Consider the following 18,398-nt stretch of genomic DNA (forward strand, 5'->3'; position numbering starts at 1 on the left):
TTTGTCCTGTAACTTTCTGTCCTACATTCTGAAATGCTTGTGTATTTTTTCCACAACTTCAATGGTAACAACTCACCTCTAAGCATGCACAGATCCAAAAATTGTTTCTAGGGGGTCCACCTCTGACATTTTTAAAAGGGGTTTCCAAACATTACTATGGGCCTAACATCGAGTGTTTTTTTATCCGAAATTCCATGAAATATAAAACAACATTTAATTTCACCAATCTCTGGAAATTTCTTTTGATATGCCAAGAACGTATTTTATTCATTCATGTTCTACTAGGCTTGAACAAAATCTTTGGATTTGGATATACATGTAGTAGTAACTCTCCACGTATATATACAGAGTGTTTCATAATTCATCCAACTATTTCATTTGGTTATAGTTTTATGATTACATAACATATAAATTAATGATAATGATATCATTTACTTTTTACTCTCAGAATATGCTGGAAAATTCATTACTTGGAAATGCTATTATAACGTCAACATGATGTCATCAGAAAAGGTGATTGTTCAAAACATGAAACTCACTAACAATCATTATGCAACAATTGTGAATTTAAGGAATGAATTTATCAGTTTTTCGTTGGGTGGAGGTATACCACGAAAAAAAAGAAGACGGAAAACTTTTGCATCATGCGCTATGATGCAGTTTTCCGTCTTTTTTTCGTGGTATACCTCCATCCAACAAAAAATAATAATAAATTCATTCCTTAATTCCAATAATTTTTCAACCAATGAAAAAGTGTGTAACATGTAAAATTAAATGATTTTGTTTTTTACATTTCCATTATGATTATTATTACAGTAAAATTATAACACCTTTCGAAATTGTATCATTATTTTATTAAATAAAATATCTTGTATAATTTGTTCTATGTACCAGGTAAACATGACCTCTTTGCACCTTAATCAAGGTGACTGATGACATACGTCAAATGGTTTGTTTTATAAACAATGAGTATAACAAAAAAGTAGATTCAATATTCATCTGTATACGAATACTTCACATTATAACAGAGTATCTCCAGTGGACTACAGAAAATGTTTTACATTATGCAATGTCCAGTGACCGATTCAGATTAAAAAAATACTCTTTCACACAATCATTCACTCCCACTCAAACAGCTTACAATGCATAGCCATCATTACTATTATAAAACTTCCATATTGCACTTGATTTGTATAAAATAAAAACATATAAATATCTATGAGAATGAATAATGCACTAAGATAAACATGACATACTAAATGTAATATAACAATATGCAATACTATCCCATATTAAAAGAAACGAAAAAATAACAAAGAAAACTTGTACACAAAACTCACACTTCAATTCCGCTGCACTGTGAATGTTAAACATTAGCTACTTTGTTTTTCTCTATCAGTTGACAACACATACAGTTTGTAATTTAACTCTCAAGATATAGTTGTACATCACTGCCCACTGCATACGCTCGCTCAAATTTTGGCAAGGAAATTTTTCCCCATAAAAATGAAAGACTTAAAGCAAATAACCTGATGAAACACTCTTTTATGTACATCATTCTACAAACTCACAGAATTACATTTTATATGCACATTATTATACAATATATAATCTATCAATATTTGTTTCAAAAGCCTGGCCTTCATCATTAAGCTTTCGTATATGCAGTGGTAAATCTTTGCATAGATGGTATTCCTGCATTGTTGATGAAATAAAAATTAAATGTATCAAATACTACAAGTTCTGTTTTGGAAGGTGGGATTAATTTGGAATACTACAGGTATTACTGTAAACCAACTTTTATTCGTGTGCTAGAAAATTTCACGAGATTAGCGAGGACCTCATCGTCGCAAATATTTCTCGTTGCGAACCAGTCTTTGAATGTCTGTCATGGGCTCGATTGCGAAAATTTACTCGCTGTGAACCAGTTTACCACAGGTGAATCACGAAATAAAGTAGCAGCGAATAAAAGGTGGTTTACAGTACTGTGGATGGTGGGATAAGGGGAGTTAAACACGTATGTACAGGGTCAAGAAAGTGTACGGCTTGTATAAAATATTTAAATATCATCATCCAGAACACAATACAGCTTTTATAAATGATAAGAGTGTGAACATCTAGCACATATTCCTTGACTAGTACTGCCATTAGTTTATCATAAAAATTATTATCAATCAAAAGATTGACCTACAGTATTTAATACAGAGACTAACAATAGGCCCATAGGCCTTCTCGGTCACCTGAGTATTAGTTCAAAGTACCACGTACTAGCTCCAAATCTATCATAAGTTTCCTGTTCTGCATATCCATGCTAAATTCTAATACTTAGTAGCAGTATAACAAAGATGTCTTCGTAAAACACATATGTCCCCGAAACGAAAGTGCCCAAACTGATGATAAACTTGACAAAATATGTATATCAACACTAAAAGACAATTTTGGACATGCCCTAGGGTTGAAAAATTCACAAATTTTGGTACTTTTCCTAATTATGCATTTAGTTTTGATATAGTATCAGCAAAAGTAAAGAAAATTTCCTTAAAATAATAAAGACATTCATTTTCTTCTCCGCAGATGTGTGGTGGTAGAGAATTTTATTTTTCAAAACTGGCCAATTTTTGCCCTGCCCCTATGGCCCCAAGGGGTGGAGGAATCCTGAAAGTTACAATTTTTGTCCCCCTTGTCCCAGAGATGCTTCATATCAAATTTGAAAAGAAGTGGTAGGAGGTTAGATATCAAGAACAAGTTAAAAATGTTTGATTGATATTGGGCGACACACGACAACAGACATGGACCAATAGCAATAGGGCACTTGTGTGACTCAGGTAACCTAAAAATACATAAAAAAATATCAACAATCAGTCTTGAACACATTATGAGCAATTGTTTAAAAATAGATCAGGACATGAAACGACGAACTCATTTTTCTACCTTGACATATCTAATATGGAAGATGTTGATTATACAATAATTAAATATTGCACGCCGACACGACTAAGTACAAGTCTACATGATGGGGATGAAATGCCTGGTTGACCCTGGGGTTAGAGGTCAAGGTCACAAATAGGCTGGATCTGAACATGAGGGTCCCTCCATTGATGTGATCACATGACCCAGTTTGTCAGGAAGTTGCTGGGCTGAAGAAGTCTGATCCTCCTCCAAACTTTCATTGATCTGAGGAAAACATAACAGATTTATAAATCATGTTATTGAATACAGAAATGAAAGGGGGTGAAAATACTTCATTGCCAAAGACAAATCAAACACGGCTGGAAGACGTGAAGGAACACAGAATAACACTGAACTCACGGCATTGCTGTTCTCGTGCACGTAATTGTAGAGTTCACGAATAGCGTTTTCTTTGGTGAAGCGATCTGTAGCCATCTGTAAACAAAAAACATGTATATCAGGAATTGACAGTAACGGTTGCCCGATTAATCTATCCCTGTATATCCAGCAAGACATGTCTGCACTTCTTCAAATCAAAATGGTTATTTTGAAAATAAAAGTATTTTCATTGACACAGGCTCTAAGGCTGGGAACACATACCCGGGAGACTTCATTGAGATAGGCACTGAGGTCCTGGTCGCTGACGGCTGGCATGGTTTTGATGTCCTGAAAGTACTTTTCCACCAAACATTTGTACTGGGGGATGTCTTTGGCAAATAAAAGCTTGTTGGATGGAGAGTCCTGCAAAACAACACTTTATGATCACACAGTATAATGTGTAGTAACATTTTTAGATAAAGGATGTGTGACAAATCACCCAAATCTTCATAAAACGATTATCACTCTGAATGTGTACTCAATAATTCTGTAGATTGGAAGGCGTGAATTGTAACACTGTGGAAGAAAGCACGTTTCTGATGTGTCTGGTGAAGAGTTCAACTTTCTAGCCTAGCTGGTGGTGAACTTACCTTTCCTTACCTACTTGGTAAGCTTACCTTAGTCTAGAAGTGAGGGACTTATCTTAGCCTAGAAAAGAAGGACATACCTTTCTTAGCCTAGAAGTGAGGGGCTTACCTTTCTTAGCCTATAAGTGAGGGACTTACCTTTCTTAGCCTAGAAGTGAGGGATTTATCTTAGCCTAAAAGTGAGGGATTTACCTTTCTTATCCTAGAAGAGAGGAACTTATCTTTCTTAGCCTAGAAGTGAGGAACTTATCTTTCTTAGCCTAGAAGTGAGGGACTTTTCTTTCTTAGCCTAGAAGTGAGGGACTTATCTTTCTTAGCCTAGAAGTGAGGGGCTTATCTTTCTTAGCCTAGAAGTGAGGGGCTTATCTTTCTTAGCCTAGAAGTGAGGGGTTATCTTTCTTAGCCTAGAAGTGAGGGACTTATCTTTCTTAGCCTAGAAGTAAGGGGCTTACCTTTCTTAGCCTAGAAGTGAGGGGCTTACCTTTCTTAGCCTAGAAGTGAGAGGCTTACCTTTCTTAGCCTAGAAGTGGGGACTTATCTTTCTTAGCCTAGAAGTAAGGGACTTATCTTTCTTAGCCTAGAAGTGAGGGACTTATCTTTCTTAGCCTAAAAGTGAGGTGCATATCTTTCTTAGCCTAGAAGTAAGGGACTTATCTTAGCCTAGAAGTGAGGGACTTATCTTTCTTAGCCTAAAAGTGAGGTGCATATCTTTCTTAGCCTAGAAGTAAGGGACTTATCTTAGCCTAGAAGTGAAGGACTTATCTTAGCCTAGAGGTGAGGGACTTATCTTTCTTAGCCTAGAAGTGAGGGGTTTGCCTTTCTTAGTCTAGAAGTGAGGGGCTTACCTTTCTTAGTCTAGAAGTGGGGGACTTACCTTTCTTAGTCTAGAAGTGGGGGACTTATCTTTCTTAGTCTAGAAGTGAGGGGCTTATCTTTCTTAGTCTAGAAGTGAAGGGCTTATCTTTCTTAGCCTAGAAGTGAAAGGTTTACCTTTCTTAGCCTAGAAGTGAAATGCTTGCCTTTCTTAGCCTAGAAGTGAAATGCTTGCCTTTCTTAGCCTAGAAGTGAAATACTTATCTTTCTTAGCCTGAAAGTTGAGGAGTTTACCTTTCTTAGTCTAGAAGGATAGAAGCTTACCTTTCCTAGGTTTTGGTCAGAGGTTGAGCAACTGTCCATGAAGGCTTGAGCAACAACAGAGAGACAAGAATCCACAATGTTGGTCTTGTTGATGTCGTACACAAACTCGGGGTTCTTAATGATGTTCACCCAAAAGTGCAACAGGATGCTGTAAAATAAAGGATACAGACCGCGTCTGATGATTATGGTAACTAAATGTTCGTGCTCTACCCATGCAATAAAAAGAGGCACAATGCTTACAATTACATGACTGACATTTTATACTTAGGGTAACAGCTGCCTCATACCAAAAGTTAGAATTCATACTGACAGTGTTACATAAATTGGATCTAGCTGCTGGATTATTTTACATACTACAAAATGTCTAGGATAAGGCCAATTACTTTTAAAAAACAGGAGAATTGCTAAATATCGTTCTGTGTGTCAAATTAGGACTGAATTTTGTTTGCAGTGGCCGCAAGTATTTGTGACTCTCACCTGTTGCACTTCCAGTTGTAAACAACTTCAGGTTCCACAAAGTTTCTTTCTGCAGCCTCGTCTAGGAAGTCAAACAGAAACTTGATGACTGGCGGAATGCTCTCATTGGCTGTCAGGATTATTGTGAAAAAGTCATCGATGTACTTCTTCAGAGTACCCTGCAAACCACAACTAAAGAATCATTCACCATTCTATTACCCAAATGTTAGCAGTCATAAAGTTTAACAGCAATGTAAGATCATATAGAGTAGCTGGGTTTCCATCCTCACTATAATCAGATCCACCACATAAAATCTTGGATCCAAATCACCCAAAAATTAATGGTTATTAATATTTACACATTTTCTTTAATATCTTTAAAACTATTGTACATATTTATATACAAACTACAGTAACTGTTATAATGCATCTTAAAAACTTTTGATATGGCTGTATTAGAAATATTGGTACAAAGAATGCAACAATTTCCTTGCAGTGAAGGTTCAAAAGTAATGACATGGTTGTGGTGTCTCGTCTTTGATTTTAATGATATACCATATAGCGGGTTTATTCCGCGGGTCTAAAATTTGGCGATTTGCTGGCTGAAAGGTATGATAATAATTTTAGCAAAAATAATTTGGCGAACAGGAAAGAGTTGTCTCTTTTTCAAATAGTGAAGTCGTAATTGCATGGGTGCATATTTGGCGAGTGAAATTTTGGCGGAAAGCTATCTAACTGCTAAAATAAGCCAAAATTATAACCCCGCGGAAAAAAACCTGCTATAAGGTACACTTTCTTCTATTTGAGGAGAATTTGAATTCAGGGGCATGTTCATCCCATGAAAAAAAAAACCCAAAATTAAATCCAACAGAAATTTGTGACTTTCTGGAAATCCTTCACAGGAAATTGTCTTAATGGCTGCCTTACCTTGGTGGATAGAAGGCGAGTCAGAAAGACCTCTGAGCTAATTTTGATGCCGGTATTCAAGTCGGCCTGCTTGACCAGATGCCAGTACTTGCAGCCGATTTCACTCTCTGTGCGGGTATTAGGCTGGGCTTCTCTGTTCACTGTAAAAGCAAATCCTGAGGAATGTAAAGACCCTAAAAACATTAAGATAGAAATAGACAGGACATCTTAGTCACTATCATCAACAAGACACTATTGAACATATGTACAAACAAATATTGTCATGAACAAGACACTATTGAACATATGTGCAAACAAACATTGTCATGATCAAGACACTTTTTAATACATACAATATAAAAATAATCATTGTCATGCATTAACAAGACGTTACCTATGGACGTTAACAGACACACCCCCTAGATAACATAATAAACATAAGACCCATTAACACAGACACACCCCCTTAGATATCATAATAAACATGTATTTCCGGTGAACATTGAAATGAACATACCCGGTAATTATTGTACAATTTAGAAATCAGAGGTAAGTTCTTTCAAATCATCATTTGATTCAGAATGTAGTAAAAGAAAACAGGATCTTTTTCTCTGCACCTGCCATCTAATTAGCGAGTAAAAAACTGAAAATTCGAATAATTCTCATACTCTGCATCTTTAATGTTGAGACAATTACTTCCAATGACCTTGAACTGTGACCTATTGAACTCGATATCCCAGTGGTCCTCTTTCTTTACCTGTCATCTCTGTAGCACGTGATGAGATACGAACAGGATGTGTACAACATTGTCTTGGATCCACATACATGTACAAACACCCCTGAGACTCCGGAATAATCATAAATCCCAAACTGACAAAAAATTGCCTTCCACCCTATGATCATCAATGATTGATACACCACACAGCCAGATCTTACTCGTTCACACCCAAACACAAGATATTACCACCACAGAAGAGACAAAACAATTTGTTTTTAAGTTCGTTAACCCGATAAAATCAGACCACCAATCAAACTGTCTGGATTAAGACCAAGCCGTGATTCTCACCGTTGGGTGATCGTGGCAGAGTGCGACAGTTTTGGTGTTCCAGGAGTGTCATTTCCGCCCCGTCCTCCACATGGTAATACTTCAGGGTATTGAATTGCTTCCAGCCGTCTATTTTGGGTGTAGCACTATCTTCATCACACAAAATTTTTCCAGATTTGGTCCACTCTACAAAATATATTATCTCTTTTCTTTGTGCTGTGCTTTATGATAAATAAGTCGAGATGTTGTAATGCAGAGAAAACTAAAAACTGAGGAAATCAAATTGTCAAAGTTTACATTGTGTCACAGCCTTCTACTTCAACATTGTAAAATTCCACCGACCTAGATCCAGATCAGCAGCACTGGGCCTTTGTGTGTATGGAATATTCCGACACAACGTGTCAATCATTTTCTCTTTGGCTTGGGTTATAGTATCACAGTCTAGTACTCGACATTTAGTCACGGGCTTGTCCTTGAATTCCACCAATAATGTCTGCAAAAGAAAACAGTTTTTGGATACAGTTGAATTTCGATATCTCGAACAGATATCTAGAATACCATGTATTATTCTTAAATTCCACCAATAATGTCTGCAAAAGAAAACAGTTTTTGGATACAGTTGAATTTCGATATCTCGAACAGATATCTAGAATACCATGTATTATTCTCTAAGTATTTTACCCTTGATGTCTCAAATCCTCGGATATCTCAAAGTTTTTTCTCAGTCGAGATAACGTGGTTTGACTGTATGTTATCAGCTTTAAAAAAAATCAAGTCATCACTTGAAATGAACGCTGCACTTCAGATGGTTTTAAAAGAATTTTTCATATCTGGTACATCATCATTTACTCATAAAATATTACTGAACAATGATTATACCTTTGTACACATAGTAAATATATCATATAATGTACTAATTGATACATATATATTATTACTAATGTAACTTGATCCGAAGATTAGGAGTAGGATCATGTCAGGTTGATAGGCGCGGATCATCAGATGAGACGCGAAGCATCAAGTTTAATCTGATGATCCACGCCTGTCAATGAGTCTTTTGATCAAGTTACTGTAGTAATGATAAATTTATTATATACCCCCTTACGTATTTTTAAATCCACATCTATAAGATAATAAATGTAATTCAAATTATCAAAAACACAGATATACAGCGAAATTATATTTTGTGTATACAGTCTTGTTTGTGACGCTGTCAATATTTTCCACAAGAAAACGTTGCGTTGATGCATTGTGATGTCATCAGTTTATGGGGATACTGACACGGAATCAGAAAACTACAGTGTGGTGATCCGGAAAACCAGATCACACTGTGAAATCCACAGTATCAAAAAACGAAACATTGATGGGTATATAATAAATCTGTGTAATACCAGTTAAATGTGATGTAATTCTAAAGCAGACATCAATACAAGAAACTAGCACGACCTGTAGCTGTCATCATATCTGTCACTAAATACAGCACACCCACGCGACTTCCACAGTTCTGTTGTTTTTCACACTTACAAGAATGCTGTACTCCAGCTGTTTCTCTGTGCGGAGGAGTCGGTCCTGTGACAGCGAGTACCTGGCCTCGCCGGTGATGCAGTCCACCGGCCCCTTGTCCACCTGTACTTTTATGGACTGATAGAGTGTGTAAAGAGAGGATCCCGCCTCCTCCCGGAGATACCAGTACATACACAGCGACAGCCAGTTAGCCAGCAGCTTCTCCACCACCGACTCCGTCCTGAAGGAGAAATTCACGCTCTAATGACTTCTGCTACACGGTTATTGAAAATGATATTTAAAAACTGTAAAAGTGGTCTAGTGGTCTCAGTGAAAAGTTTAGACCGCGGCTTAAAATCTGGAATAGGTCGAAATCTATATACAGCTGCACATGGTACATGCTTATACAGAAGAGCATATTATCATTTACATGGAAAATGAATCTTCAGCAAGCAAAACGAACCCAGTGTCGTAGCTACATTATAGCACTGCAATTTAAGTTATTTTTGTATTGCACATCCCGCCAATGTTTAGCGTTCATACCGGAACTTTTCCTGAAGCGTTCCGAACTTGCTCCTATACATTGTACAAAATTGTTGAGATATCACAACTGTTACCAGAATGAAAATTCTTGCCACTGTAATTGAAAAATATGCTCAGTGCTGTCCCCCAGCAATTACTGCCCCCCTCACCACTGAAACCACACGCCTTAATGACTTCATACCTTCTCAACATAATCTTTGTTCGTTTGGTCTCTATGCTTTTTTCTATCAGGTCATTAAGTAATGCTTTCAAAATTCTGAAACAAAGACAAAAGGATAATCAGTTGTATTGGTCACCAGAGTCGCTTAGACATATCATTCTTACAAACTTTGGACCGTATTCTGGCACGACACAGCAAACTTTTGGAATGAAATTCAAGAGGAGTAAAAGATCACAGTCTGTTATTTGATAGACGTGATGTTTATTGTTTAAAATGAGCACATTGACGAGGCCGGTATTACAGAAAACATAACAGACAAAAAGATGAATTTATCGGCATCTGTGAAATATTTCTAAAACGTGTTAGGTCACTGAGAAAAAAAAGAGTAGCTTCTCTTTCAGTACAGCTATACATTGCTGTAAATATCATATTAACAGCAATTTAACGAGTGTGGAGGACTTTCACTACTACAGAGATCTACAAGAGTCCCTATCCTGGATACAAGTGTGGAGGATTTCCACTACTACAGAGATCTACGAGAGTCCCTATCCTGGATACAAGTGTGGAGGCCTTTCAATACTACAGAGATTTACGAGAGTCTCTATCCTGGATACGAGTGTGGAGGACTTTCAATACTACAGAGATTTACGAGTCTCTATCCTGGATACAAGTGTGGAGGACTTTCACTACTACAGAGATCTACGAGAGTCCCTATCCTGGATACGAGTGTGGAGGACTTTCACTACTACAGAGATCTACGAGAGTCTCTATCCTGGATACAAGTGTGGAGGACTTTCAATACTCACTGTGTAATGTACTCCATGTTATTCTGGAAGAGGATCAGTAACAAGGATGCAACATTGGCTCTGAAATTCAAACAAAGTCACATGAATGATCGAAAGACAACTCAAGTCTTTGAACAGAAGGCATTACATCTGAGGTTTCCGTAGATTGCTTGTATTACACAAGTTCTTGATTTGGCGGAATCGTTGCCTCATTGTTAAATCATCAGAATGTAAAATTATGAGCTAAACTCTGATGATCAAGGAATCTGCAGTATTTCACATTTAAAAGATGAAAGGATATTGCAGCTTTTACAGCGATAAATTAAATTTAGATTCACAGATGTATGCCCTCTGTTAATAAATATTCACCACACGTTCTAGAAGTATAGTTAAAGCAACTGCATACATTCTACAAAGTATAGTTAAAGTAATTCCTCAATCTTATTTTCCGACAAACATTTAGCAAATCTTGCACTAATTAAAATGTTTCTACATACATGTAATAATTATTCCTCTCAGCTGAACGAAAGCTTCCTCAATTCGGGTGAAGGTTTTAAACATGAACTTCAACCTGCTCACACTCACCAATGAACTTCAACCAACTCAAATCCACCAATAAACTTCAACCTGCTCACATTCACCAATAACCTTCAACCTGCTCACACTCACCAATAAACTTCAACCTGCTCACACTCACCAATGAACTTCAACCAACTCAAATCCACCAATAACCTTCAACCTGCTCACACTCACCAATAAACTTCAACCTGCTCACACCCACCAATGAATTTCAAACCACTCACACCCACCAATGAATTTACCTGTCTCTTATGCTGAATGTCTTCTGTTTCTCCAGCGTTCTAATAAACATCAGAAGGAACTGCTTGTTGTTCAGCAGCTGACGGAAGTGAGAAATGGCTACATCAGGGTGTCTATCTGTATTCCCGTTTCTCTGCTTAAAATGTCAATATTTTTAAGAGGGGTAGGTAGGAAGTGTTCAAAAATGAATTCCATCTACACTGTACATGTACAAATTACACTCAGCCCAAACGTAGAACAATTCATCTCCAAAATAAGTGCATTGTGTGTTTGAATTAATGATCGTCGGATGAATACTAATTAGTGTTTGTCTGGATTTAGTGTTGCTGTTGCTTGTTCTCAGTCTAAAGTTTTCAATCGTTAAAGTCTATAACTGAAGCAACAACTGGTGACTGTTAAGTCAGGGTGAACACGTCAGTCCCACCACGGTGGAGTAGAGAAAACTGATTAAAAAGTTTGATTAACAGCAACACTTAACTCGGACAAGCACTGAATACCGATTCTCCAAGGTAAGTTTCTTTTGTTAGCAATAACACTTACAATGTAACTCGGTTATCAGTAACGTTAAACTTGGACAAGCAGTAAATACTGATTCTCCAAGTTGCTAGGGCTGAAACGATTCACCTGTATATCGATAGTTCAATATAAACGCTCAATTCAATGTTTGATTCAATGCCTCTTTGATTCTTCAGTTTGATATGTTTTTTAAAATCGGATTCCGTAAAATATATTGGGCTTGACCTGTACTTATTATTTTTACATGCATGTGGGACAATATGGTGTCCGATAACAGTGAGACTATTGTTAGACTCGAGCCTGTAGTGACAAAAACAATAATGACCGTAATCAGTTTAAACTACAGAGCAAACAGGCATCTTACTGTTCCGTGGTTTGGAAACATTTTGCTTTTAAAATTGTGACAGTGAATCTTCGTAATTAAATTTTTCTTCAAAGAAGTTTCAAAGTTTCTTCTGTAAACTGTATCGTATTGAAAATATTGAATCGTGGCATAAATATTGCAATATGTATCGTATAGTGAAGGGGGCGTATCATTTCAGCCCTACGGGATGCGTCTCTTGTTAGTAGGTTTTCACCGAGGTTTTTTAATCACAAGGACATGTATTAACTACCTGTGCAGGCTGCAGTATGATGTGGTCCATCATCCCAGGGAAGAGAACTCTGAACGTATACTCGTCATAGTCATGGTACGGCTTCTTACTGCCCTCCAAATCCGTCGTGAGGTCTGTCATATCTGTCTGTAACTCGGCAAAGGCTGAAAAGCCACAAAACTACACTGTACAGCACTTTATTTCTAAAGGGCAGGCAATTCACACTTAAAATGGCAACACTGCAGTATGATACATGAAGTTTCATTTCAAATAAAACATGAACACAGAGATAAAAGTGATACGGCTGCACCGTACGAGAATGCTGTAGATTCCTAAATATACGCGAGGAATTTATCATCACGTAATTTCACGAGAATCAGAGGCATCACACCCGAAATAAAATTACTCATTTTCAATTTTCTGCTGCTAAAACTTAATACATGCAAGAACTTTTAATCAACAGACGATATGCGAATTCATGTTTTAGCGATTTAACGCACACGAGTCATTTCGCCATATTAAGTACTCACGTAAAATGAGAAATTTACAGCTACTGTATTTAATCTATCTACATGTAGAAGATCAAAAGAATAAAATATGGAGTCAAATCATTTTATCAATACATATAGGATACACATGCTGGATTCAAACACGCACCTTGTTTACATTCGTTTCTGACAGTGCTCTCTAGATTGTCCAGCTGAACCTGTATGGCCTTGTATTCAGGTTCAGCATTTTTCTGTTGCTTGCGGTATTTCAGGCACACCACCACCACAATGATGATGATTACCCCCGCGAAGCCCAGTACAGCGGGCACGATGTACGCCATTAGGTTGGGTTCTTCCGATTCTTTATACCTCAGAAACCCCACCACTTTCTCCAGGTTACCATACATAACCTGATAGAGTAATCATTTGACTTAATTTAACATACACAACCTGATAGAGTAATTATTTGACTTAATTTAACATCCATAACCTGATAGAGTAATTATTTGACTTAATTTAACATCCATAACCTGATAGAGTAATTATTTGACTTAATTTAACATCCATAACCTGATAGAGTAATTATTTGACTTAATTTAACATCCATAACCTGATAGAGTAATTATTTGACTTAATTTAACATCTACAATAATTATTTGACTTAATTTAACATCCACAACCTGATAGAGTAATTATTTGACTTAATTTAACACCCATAACCTGATAATTTATTTGACTTAATTTTAAATACACAACCTCATAGAGTCATTATTTGACTTAACTTAACATACACAACCTGATAGAGTAATTATTTGACTTAATTTAACATACACAATAGATAGAGCATTACTCTGATTTCATTTTAAACAAAAGCCATAAAAAGTCTTTACAAATCTTGTCCCACTCTAGTATGTATCTATTTATGACCGACAGGAAAGTTTTATTGGATAGCATACAAAACATACAAACACTCGTGGAATTCCATCTGTTCGTTGTTTTCCGTCATCCCGCAAATGGGGCTGATTAGTGGGCGGTGTGCAGTATATATTTTCTGAGCTCACACTGGTTACATTACATTGGTCCACACCAACAAACACCTTAACATCATCCTTATTGGCTGCTTCATCCAATCGACTTCCCTGTAACAAAAACAAACACATTAATCTACAATGTATGTCTGGTTCATCCAATTGACTTCCCTGTAACAAAAACAAACACATTAATATATGTCTGGTTCATCCAATCGACTTTCTTGTAACAATAACAAACACATTAATATATGTCTGGTATATCCAATATACTTTCATAAAACAAACACATTGATATAATATGTCTGGTTCATCCAATTAAATTCTCTGTAACAAAACAAACACAACACACATACAAGTACATACTTGTAATACTCGGGTGATATTCCAAAACAACATAGTCAAAAATATCCAAAATCTAGAAGTTTTGATTTACATCTAAGACATAACATAAAACTTGTATAGTTTGTTTCGAATTTCACAAATCATCATAATTACATGTAAATGTACTACATCAGTAATAACGGAAGTTTCAAACATGAGTGGAAAGAAATGGTAAAAGAATGAACATGAAGCCCATGGGCCACATCGCTCACCTGAGTCACCTTGGCCCATATCTAAGGATTTTCCCTATCATTCGCATGTAAAACTTTGATCCCTATTGTGGCCCCAACCTACCCCGGGGGCCATGATTTTTACAAATTTGAATCTGCACTATGTCAGGAAACTGTCATGTAAATCTTAGCTCTTCTGGCTCAGTGGTTCTTGAGAAGAAGATTTTTAAATGACCACACTCAATTTTTGCATTTTTGTGATTATCTCCCAATTGAAGGGTGCATGGTCCTTCATTAGAACAAACTAGAAAGCCCTTCACCCAAGGATGCATTTTGCAAGGTTTAATTGAAATTGGCCCAGTGGTTCTGGAAAAGAAGTCAAAATTGTGAAAAGTTTACAGACAGATGGACAACGGGCGATAAGAAAAGTTCACTTGAGCTTTCAGCTCAGGTGAGCTAAAAACTGCATAAAATTAGCTATGATGATGCATCTTCTTTAACATCCATACCTTGATGTCCAAAACGATGCCTGGATTGTATATCTTTATTTTATTGCTCTCCTCAAAATCATAAATAACTGGGTCTCTTGAATAAAACAGGGTGACTGCAAGACCTGGAATTCCACTGAGATTCTGGACTGAAGCCACATTGTCCATATAGAAACCCAACTGGGCAGAATAGGAGACTGCTTGTCTCCTTCTTCGTTTCAAGAAGAATGGCGCCGTTTGTGCTCTCTGTCTTAGGGCCGCCCTCTTGGTTCGAATGGTTTCTTCACCTTCTGTGTCAATGGCTGTTGTTTGTGTCTTGAGGGCAGGAGAAGGACAATGCATGATAGTGCTGTTTTGGATTGTGCAGTTCTAAAATGCAAGATGTGATTTCCAGCATGTTTTTGTTTCAAATGACTGAAACACAATAGTAAAATAATGTTTGAAAACTATCTTCCAACCTCATTTTTGGAACGAGATCCATCGCTGAAAACAGCAAACATGTAGGCCCTGTCTATAGCATCAACATTATTTCCAACGACAGTCAGCTTTCTTCCGCCGCTAAAAACATGGAAAGGTTGAATTTACATGGATCTTAGAATTATGAAAGGAATCTCTGCAAAAAGATGACTACCCCAATACTCAACAGACACATCTCACTGTATATAGTTTTCCCTATCATGTTGAGAATGACACATGCACATTAGGACCTCCCCAGATGCTTCCAGTAAATAAATAAAACCCAAACATTGAACACAAACTTTTACCTTTCAAAGGCCTTCAGAGGATCAATATTCAACACAGTAGGGTCCTCCACGTAGGAAAAATTACCGCCCTCTGTTTCCACGACGTTACCATCGATATGAACTTTGACCTTGACAACACCTGCACCACCAGGGACAACACAGGATATAACTGAATCTTGGTTACTGTAAAAAGAAAGTTTTAGTTTTTCAAACTTGCATTTCATTTACAAACTGTACACAGCCTTGGTCAAGTTTCAGTTTAATTTTTTCTTTTCTTCGCACCAGGCTGAAACTATGACATTTAACATAATCTAGCTATAACATTTAAACATTAGGATGGACATAAAAACATGGATTTTAAAGCATGTGAAATCAGATCAAAACAAGATGTACTGTGAGCAATGCTCACTAAGAATACCCCCCGCTTACCCCAATCTCCCAAAGGGTGTTGTTAATAGGTATAAATTACCTCTTTCCTGAGTGTAAAAATATGGTATGCATTTGTAGAAGAAAATGGAAGATATAGTCCGAACACAAATCCACAAATGGCATAAACCTATAATTTTGACCTTGAGATCAAAGGTCAAGGTCATAAATGTACATGACACATAGTCTCATGGTGATACACCCATGTCTTATGGTATGACTATGTCAAAACCCTATAATCAATTTTGACCTTGAGGTCAAAGTTCAAGGTCATATACAGGTCATGAAGGTACTTGACACATCATCTCATGGTGATAAACTCATGTGTCAAATATGATATGCCTATGTCAAAGAACAAAGAAGTCATGGCCCGGACACGAAGCCATTGTAACAAGAGGCCCATGGGCCACATCACTCACCTGAGTCACCTTGGCCCATATCTGAAGACTTTCCATATATATTTGCATGTAAAACCTTGGTCCCTATTATGGCCCAAACTACCCTTTGCAAACTTGAATCTACACTATGTCAGAAAGCTTTCATGTAAATGTCAACTTCTTTGGCCCAATGGTTCTTTTAAAGCTTTTTTCTATATTTGTATGTAAAACTTTGACCCCTCTCCCCACTTGTGGCCCCATCCTACCCCCCAGGGACCATGATTTGAACAAACTTGAATCTGCACTATGTCAGAAAGTTTTCTTGTAAATATCAGCTTTTCTGACTCAGTGGTTATTGAGAAAAAGATTTTAACTATATATTTGTATGTAAAACTTTGATCCCCCTTGTGGCCCCATCCTACCCCCGGAGCCCATGATTTGAAGAAACTTGAATCTGCACTACGTCAGAAAGTTTTCATGTAAAAATCAGCTTTTCTGGCTCAGTGGTTCTTGAGAAGAAGATTTTTCCTACATATTTGTATGTAAAACTTTGATCCCCTATTGTGGCCCCATCCAACCCCCGGAGCCCATGATTTGAACAAACTTGAATCTGCATTATGTCAGGAAGCTTTCATGTAAATCTCAGCTTTTCTGGCTTAGTGGTTCTTGAGAAGAAGATTTTTTAAAGTTTTTCCCTATATATTTGTGTGTAAAACTTTGATCCCCCCCCCCTTTGGGCTCCATCTTATCCCCGGGGGCCATGATTTGAACAAACTTGAATCTGCAATATGTCAGGAAGCTTTCAGGTAAATTTCAGCTCTTCTGGCCCAGTGGTTCTTGAGAAGAAGATTTTTAAATGACCCCACCCTATTTTTGCATTTTTGTGATTATCTCCCCTTTGAAAGGGACATGGTCCTTCATTTGTACAAATTTGAAAGCCCTTCACCCAAGGATGCTTTTGGCCAAGTTAGGTTGAAATTGGCCCAGTGGTTCTGGAGAAGAAGTCGAAAATGTGAAAAGTTTATAGACAGACGGACAGACAGACGGACGCCGGACAAAATGTGATCAGAATAGCTCACTTGAACCTTCGGTTCAGGTGAGCTAAAAACCTTTAATTTTGACCTTGAGGTCAAGGTCATATGGAGGTCATGAAGGTACTCGACACATTGTCTCATGGTGATACACTCATGTGTCAAATATGGTATGCCTATGTCAAAGAACAAAGAAGTTATGGCCCGGACACGAATCCATTGTAAAAACCTTTAATTTTGACCTTGAGGTCAAGGTCATATGGAGTTCATGAAGGTACATGACACATTGTCTCATGGTGATACACTCATGTGTCAAATATGGTATGCCTATGTCAAAGAACAAAGAAGTTATGGCCCGGACACCAATCCATTGTAAAAAACCTTTTAATTTTGACCTTGAGGTCAAGGGTCAAGGTCATATAGAGGTCATGAAGGTACTTGACACATCGTCTCATGGTGATCTACCTGTGTGCCAAATATGGTATGCCTAAGTCAAAGAACAAAGAAGTTATGGCCCGGACACAAATCTGCACAGACAGACAGACGGACGGACGGACAGACAGAGTGATTCCTATATACCCCCCAGAACTTTGTTCGGGGGGTATAACAAGCCCCACCCCCCCCCCCACCCCCCCCCCATAAATTACAGAGCAAATCTTCGGTATATAGTACGGCATAAATGTAGCACACAACAGCACCAAAAGAATCTTCAGTACGAGTTCTCTTATAAGAATACCATAACATATGTTAGCTAACTGTCATAAACCAAACCTATTCCTTAAGTTCTTTGTGAAGTTTTTAATGTCTGGAAATCATAATAAACCTATTCCTTTAGTTCTTGTGAAATTTCTAATGTCTGGAAATCAAAATAAATCTAATCCTTAAG

The 18,398-nt window shown here is 37.3% G+C and overlaps 1 protein-coding gene across 9 annotated transcripts in view; it reads right to left on the bottom strand.

Moving 5' to 3' along the window:
- Window positions 1–831: 831 nt before the first annotated feature.
- Window positions 832–18,398, bottom strand: part of LOC125655557 (plexin-B-like) — a 75,555-nt gene continuing 57,988 nt past the window's right edge. For 8 of the 9 annotated variants that reach the window (XM_056143880.1, XM_056143884.1, XM_056143878.1 and 5 more), the window contains 18 exons: window positions 15,700–15,861; window positions 15,394–15,493; window positions 14,957–15,304; window positions 13,831–14,004; window positions 13,035–13,275; window positions 12,399–12,541; window positions 11,271–11,404; window positions 10,471–10,530; window positions 9,686–9,760; window positions 8,983–9,202; window positions 7,801–7,951; window positions 7,480–7,644; window positions 6,435–6,574; window positions 5,529–5,686; window positions 5,052–5,199; window positions 3,550–3,690; window positions 3,310–3,384; window positions 832–3,174 (listed from right to left, as the gene is read on the bottom strand). In XM_056143880.1, the coding sequence (XP_055999855.1) occupies window positions 3,058–3,174; window positions 3,310–3,384; window positions 3,550–3,690; window positions 5,052–5,199; window positions 5,529–5,686; window positions 6,435–6,574; window positions 7,480–7,644; window positions 7,801–7,951; window positions 8,983–9,202; window positions 9,686–9,760; window positions 10,471–10,530; window positions 11,271–11,404; window positions 12,399–12,541; window positions 13,035–13,275; window positions 13,831–14,004; window positions 14,957–15,304; window positions 15,394–15,493; window positions 15,700–15,861 (2,752 nt within the window). In that variant the 3' untranslated portion in view covers window positions 832–3,057. The remainder of the gene's footprint in view (window positions 3,175–3,309; window positions 3,385–3,549; window positions 3,691–5,051; window positions 5,200–5,528; window positions 5,687–6,434; window positions 6,575–7,479; window positions 7,645–7,800; window positions 7,952–8,982; window positions 9,203–9,685; window positions 9,761–10,470; window positions 10,531–11,270; window positions 11,405–12,398; window positions 12,542–13,034; window positions 13,276–13,830; window positions 14,005–14,956; window positions 15,305–15,393; window positions 15,494–15,699; window positions 15,862–18,398) is intronic. The other variant, XM_056143882.1, reaches the window with a different exon arrangement.

The sequence above is a fragment of the Ostrea edulis genome, chromosome 7 (genome assembly GCF_947568905.1).
Source record: "Ostrea edulis chromosome 7, xbOstEdul1.1, whole genome shotgun sequence".
NCBI lineage: Eukaryota > Metazoa > Mollusca > Bivalvia > Ostreida > Ostreidae > Ostrea > Ostrea edulis.